This window comes from Sminthopsis crassicaudata, chromosome 4, assembly GCF_048593235.1.
Source record: "Sminthopsis crassicaudata isolate SCR6 chromosome 4, ASM4859323v1, whole genome shotgun sequence".
Lineage (NCBI taxonomy): Eukaryota > Metazoa > Chordata > Mammalia > Dasyuromorphia > Dasyuridae > Sminthopsis > Sminthopsis crassicaudata.
This window is the reverse complement of record NC_133620.1, coordinates 281,945,067-281,951,066: the sequence shown is the minus strand read 5'-3', so window position 1 is coordinate 281,951,066 and position 6,000 is coordinate 281,945,067. Positions and strand designations below refer to the sequence as shown.

At 38.7% G+C, this 6,000-nt stretch overlaps 1 protein-coding gene across 1 annotated transcript in view; it reads right to left on the bottom strand.

Annotated features, from left to right (window-relative positions):
* The window catches only part of KIF6 (kinesin family member 6), a 466,898-nt gene continuing 460,898 nt past the window's right edge, over nucleotides 1-6,000 (bottom strand). The window contains exon 23 of the mRNA XM_074311015.1: nucleotides 1-143. Coding sequence (XP_074167116.1) covers nucleotides 127-143 — 17 coding nt within the window. The 3' untranslated portion in view covers nucleotides 1-126. The remainder of the gene's footprint in view (nucleotides 144-6,000) is intronic.

The following is a 6,000-nucleotide window of genomic DNA, read 5'->3' as shown; positions in this document are numbered from 1 at the left end:
TTAGTGCTCAAGTCACATGTTGTTCCAGCCATTTAGGCAGCACATCCAAAAAAAGGATGAAAGAAGAAGTTTTATCTGTACTTTGTCCTTGCTTTTCAGCTGGGCTGCAGGGCTGGTATTATAAATTCAGTTGTTTGCCAAACCTGTAAGGAGACAGCAATTCTGTTAAAAATTGTTCACTGGTAATAATAACAATAATGATGGTGATATTAACATTTATTTAATGTTTAAAGTTTGTAAAGCATTTTACACATGTTATCTTTCCTGATGAACTCCGTGAGTTGATTCTATTATTCCCATTTTATAGATGAGGAAACTAAGGCAGAGAGAGATTAAATAGCTTGTCCAGCATCACACAGTTGATAAATGGGTAGGATTTTAAACTCAGAATTCTTTTGTTTTTAAGCCCAACACTCTATGTTACTCTAGTTATCATTAGCTATCACGTGAATCAAAGCAGGAAGAGGAGGTGGTCAGGAGTAGCTTGCTCCCCTCCTCCCCAGTCTCAGTGCATCATACTTCTCAAAGATTCTAATTCTAATTTCTAGAAGCATTCATTGATTTATTCACCCAACCGTTACTGTATGTAAAGTCAATGTAAAACTCGGGAAAAGGCAAAAAATAAGACAATTTTCAACCTTGAAAGGGATGTAAATTAGCTGAGGGAGACAATTATATGTATGAAAGTCATAAGAATGCATGATTTCTTCAGTCATTTTCAGTCATGTTGTACTCTGTGACTCCATTTGGGGCTTTCTTGGCAAAGATAATGGAATGGATTGCCATTCCCTTCTCTAGCTCATTTTACAGATGAAGAAATTTATGCAAACAGGGTTAAGTGACTTGCCCAAAATCACACAGCTAGTTAAATGTTTGAGGCTAGATTTGAATTCAAGGAAGATGAGGCTTCCTGACTACATGCCTGGCACTCTATCCACTGTGCCATTCAACTGACCAGAACACATGATAACACATTTGCAAATACACAGAAAGTGATTCATTAAAGACAGAAAAAGCAGAGGGGAAATTTGGACAAAAAGAAGAGTAGCATGGACCTGTCTATGAGTTAAGAGAAAGCAGCCAAATAGAATTGACTAAAAAGGGGCCAAATAACTGATTGGAACATTTTAGATCAAAAAATAGGCAAAGGAGGGCAGAGACTTTTCCACCAATCAATTCTGTACTCTTTAGAAAGCCTTATTAAAGTTGCCATAATTAGAGGAATTCATGTTTCCTCCATCAGAAGTTGTTTTCCTGGTTGACTCTATTATCTCTGTTACTTGTGGCTAACTCATACCTACACAAAATGGTTTACCCAGGGAAACAGCAATCACAAATCAGATCATCCTGTCAAGGCACATCTTACCAACAAGATGAAATATTGAAGCAGTCATTTTCATAGTGAATTTTCTAATTGTCAGGAATGTTCCTCATTAAGTGCTGGTGGGGCAGGGAATCATCTCTTTCTCTTCACTCCTGATCTATGGACGCCAACATAGTTATTAATAACCATTTGGTCTCTGAACCTGTCACTGGAATATGGCTCAGTGCCATCCCATCTTTGTCTCAATGGCCTAAAGACAAGGAATCTATGAATGGATGACCTCAGATATGTAAAAGGGAAAGCTCTCTCACCTTATCATACTGCCTTCTGGTCTCCATGGCTCCATAAGCAGGGATGTAGCTCACCCTCGAGTACATAGTGCATAAACAATACAGCTGACCCATCTGCTTCTCCTTCATATGCCCTTTCTCTTTCTCCCATTATCTCTCTCTCACCTTTTGCCATTCATGGTGTGCTTTTTATTCACATTCTTTTTAAGATCTTATGGATCCAGCTTTCTCTTCTCTCCAACCAACCTGGGGAATCCAAACCTCAAAGCCATATGATCTGGTTTAATTAAGATAACACCCATTGCAAAGCCCCACATTTACTCCTGATGGTTTTTATTGTAACACTTCTGATATTCTTTAGTGCTCACCTCTCTGGACATCTGAATGATTGAATCCTTGGTTTGCGGTGTTCCTATTCCCCATCCTGTTAGTTTGTGTAGATAAAACACCTGCAGCCTTTTGTGACCAATCAATAAAGAGAAGTTCTGTTCTGCTTATTCTGCAGGAGAGCTCATTTCATTTTCTTTATTTACTATATCCATTCGGGATCTCGGAAACTGGATAGCTCGTTGCTACAGCTATCAGAGAAATCCATGTATGAGCTGAGGTATATTTTAGGAGGTTGGTAAGAATATGAGTGACAAAAATGAACAGATAGGAGCACTCTGATCCAGCCAAACTAAAGTGTATACCATTCCCATTCTGATCCTGCCTTCTTCTATTCTTTGCTGCTCCTTATTACCACCGTGCCAGACTGCTTTCATTTCTGTCCATTGAAATCCTTTCTTTTGTAGGTATGGTCTATAAACATTATTTTCTCCTTCTCTGAGGATGGTTTTGAGATAGGCTTTAGGCCACAGATTAGAAATTCCCCCCCCCCCCTCAATTCAGGACAGGATTAGGAAATGGTGTCAGTGACAATAATCAAGAAACATAGTTTGATTCCCTCTGTCTCCACACTCCATCTTCCCCTTATGATATCTTACTCATACAGTGAACACTGGGAGTATAAAATATTGGCTAAAGAAACATAAACATTCTAGAGCTGAAAAAGAATCATATTCTGACATAGACTTCTGATATGAAAAAAACAAATTCACTGTTTTCAATCAGAAGCTGGATGACTATATTGGGATTATGATCATAGTGAATTTTTAAAATGGAGAGGCAGTAATATCCTGCCCTAGATAAATTGCCTGCATAACAATTCATTCACTTCTGACTATTCTCTGTTGAAGTGTCTTCTTGTTTCTAATAGTGGGGAAAAAACCTTAGTGTAGAAGGCTTTATAAGGAGAAAAATGAGACAGTCCTATCCCTTCTAAATCTCTGCTGCTGTAGACAGGACAAGCTCCAAATTTAAAGAAAGAGGGAACAAGGATTTTTGTTTTTTCAACTACAAGAAGGTTAACCACATTTTTTTCCAAGTTAAAAAAAATATTCTCTGCAGTCTGAAACCACAAATCTGACACTGTTAATGACTAACACCCCCTAGAGGGGCTTATATACCCATCTATACATCCCCGTGGCTGGGATTTAAACTTTCTGAGGTTTGCTTGTGAATGCTAAATCAAGTGAATTCACCTTGGGCTGTGGTGAGGTCTAAAAGCTGAGAAACCTTGTGTTAAATCAGTTTCTAGACTTTGGTTTTCAGGCTAATAGCCACAAATTCAACTTAATGAGAGCTCCCAAAGAAGCCTATGACAGTTTTGCTAAATTATAAGCAAAGGGAGCCCCAAGCAGGCGTGTAGGGATTGTTTGCTTTGGCAAGGGGTAGATGGCTGGGGCCCCAGCCTGGGTGTTTGCCTGACAGGCTGCCTTGATAAGTAGGCTGCTAATAAAGCCCTGCTCGGTGATGGTCCTCATGCCATCTGCCGTGTGCTGATAGAGGTCCACAACTGCTGTCCCCTTAGGCATGCCAGTTGACTAAAGCAAAAGACTTCACTAATCACAAGTGCTTTTAGCTTCCCTTGTCATCCCTACCATCACTAAGTAACCTGGTGCTTTTTTAAATAATTTTTTTTAAACCAAATCTTTGAAATCTTGCTTTGTTTGTTGAGATAAATTATCCTTACCTAGAGTTTGTATTTAGGAAAAAGGTCATCTTATCTGTCCCTATAGTGCCTAAGGCTATGAATCTTCTTTCATTCTGCCGTAGCCCTTATCTCCTTAGGCCAGAAGGTGAAATACATTTTATTGCAGATAACTGTAGATTGCACACACCCTAGCTTTCATTGAGCTTTAATGTGAAATACCTAGAGAGTTTCTGGCTTTGATTGTTACTTATTTTTGTAGGTTCCTTGAGGGCAGGAATGAACAGTGGTTGCAATGAATCCTGCTTCAAGGAGAAAATAGTATGGAGAGAAAGGAAAATTTCTTCTGTATCAGAAGGCTGAAGAGTGTGAGAATGTGACAGTAGAGGAAAGAAAGAAGGATCATTGAACACTTGAGAGCTAAGTAATAGATATAGGGTTCTTCCTGTGTAAGGGGGATTTCTGTATGTGCCATTTAAAAAAATGAAACTGACATAAACTGAGATCTTTTGGGGAGGGGAGGGGGCTGGATCCTCTTCAGGGAGCTCCCAGACCCTGGGAAAAGCCTGAAAATTCCTAGTTAAGTGGTTTCATTCAATTGGAGATCTTGGCCAATCACCCTCCATTGAATTGCCACAAACAACTCTCAGTGGTTCAAACTCCCAGTTAAGTAATCCCATTCAATTTTAAATTGAATTGAAAATCAGTCTCTCAGGAATTGGCCTGGTTTGTAGAGTTCCAATTATATGAGATAGTTTCCCCAAACTTTATCTCTTACCCTTTAGGGAATTCTTCCCATCCAATTTTATTCTTTTAAGATATCCATGACATAACAGAACTATTCCCAGACTTCTGTTTATTTCCTTCTATTTTCTATTATTTCATTCTTTGTTGGGTAAATTATTTTTAGTTGTAAGTCGAGATCTTTCGCCTTCTATTATATTCTTTATTGTGCTGACTACTAAATCTCGTGTAATGTTGACTGTGATTCTTTTGTACTTCCCCCCCTGTCGGCTTGCAGTATTCTTTCTTTGATCTGGAAACTCTGGATTTCGGCTATAGTATTCCTGGAAGTGTAAATTTTGGGGTTTCTTCCAAATGAAATCTATTCTACTTTGTCCTTTGGTACCAAGAGATCTAGTAAATCTTATTTTATGGTTTCTTAAAATATGATGTCTGTGTGGAATTAACTGAATGAAGACATTGTCATGGGAATATAGCCTTAAACTATACCTTAATTGTGACTTGAGACTTTATAATAACTGTAGAGCTATAGCTAAAAAAAGTTTCACATGTCCCCTCCTGTTTCCCATCAACTCTTAATTAGCATTTAAGTACCTATTTTTATTCTCTTCTTTCTGGGTTAAAATTCTGAGATTAGAGGTAATGGTTAGTATCTGGGCAAGAGTTGGGAGGACAACTTTGGCCTCTGACTAAAGTGGAATCCTTCTGACTCAATTTCCCAGTAGTGTAAGAATCCTCCTGATTATTCCTGAGTCTGGCTATAAGATGGAATTGTTAAACTGAATTAAGGATGCTTTATTTTGTCATGTATGTGCTCTCAGGCTGAAGCCTGAAGGACATGATTTTAATCAGGTTTCTGCTTTTTCCTCTTATAGCAAATTTCTGTAATCAGAGCAAGTGTTCAATAGATGTAAGATCTTGCATTTTCCTATCTAAAAATATGTGGTCATTAAGTAAGTTGAGTTTTTGGCCTAGTCATCTATCTGTTGCATATATGTTTCTTTTTTTGTATTTTGTTGTTGCTGATTGGCATTTTTATTTGTGATAGGTACTCTAATCAGTGGGTACACAAATGGTTGGAGTGATGACCCCAGATGGGAGTTGGGGGTGCAGAATCCTAATCTGTATGCTGAATAGGCTCATTAGATTCTAGGCCATGGTTGAAATAATTACTAAGCAGAGGACAAAGATACTGAATTTGCTATAAAATTGAGAGAGCATATAGTTAGCAAATAAAGGGCTTTTATAATAAGTTCCTTGGTGGAACTCACAATTTCCCAGTAGAAAGGGAGTACCTCATGAGGTTGTTATGCCCTTGACTAGCAGGCTAACTCCTTAAAGGGACTCAGCATCCTAAAAGCGTTTGCTAGCTGTAAGGAGAAGTGGGGTTGGAAAGCATAATGGAGTTAGGGAGAGATACCCCATAGTAAGGGAGAAGGGAACACCACAAGGCAGGATGCTGTGGTGGGAGGAGAAGAGTGGCAGCCATGGGATGACCCATAAGTAGTTTTTTTAGGAAACATTTAACCTTAGGAACTTGACTGGACTTCCACAGTAGAAAGATGGAGTGGCTTGGAGAGGGAAGTCCAGTTAGACAAGAATGGACCCTA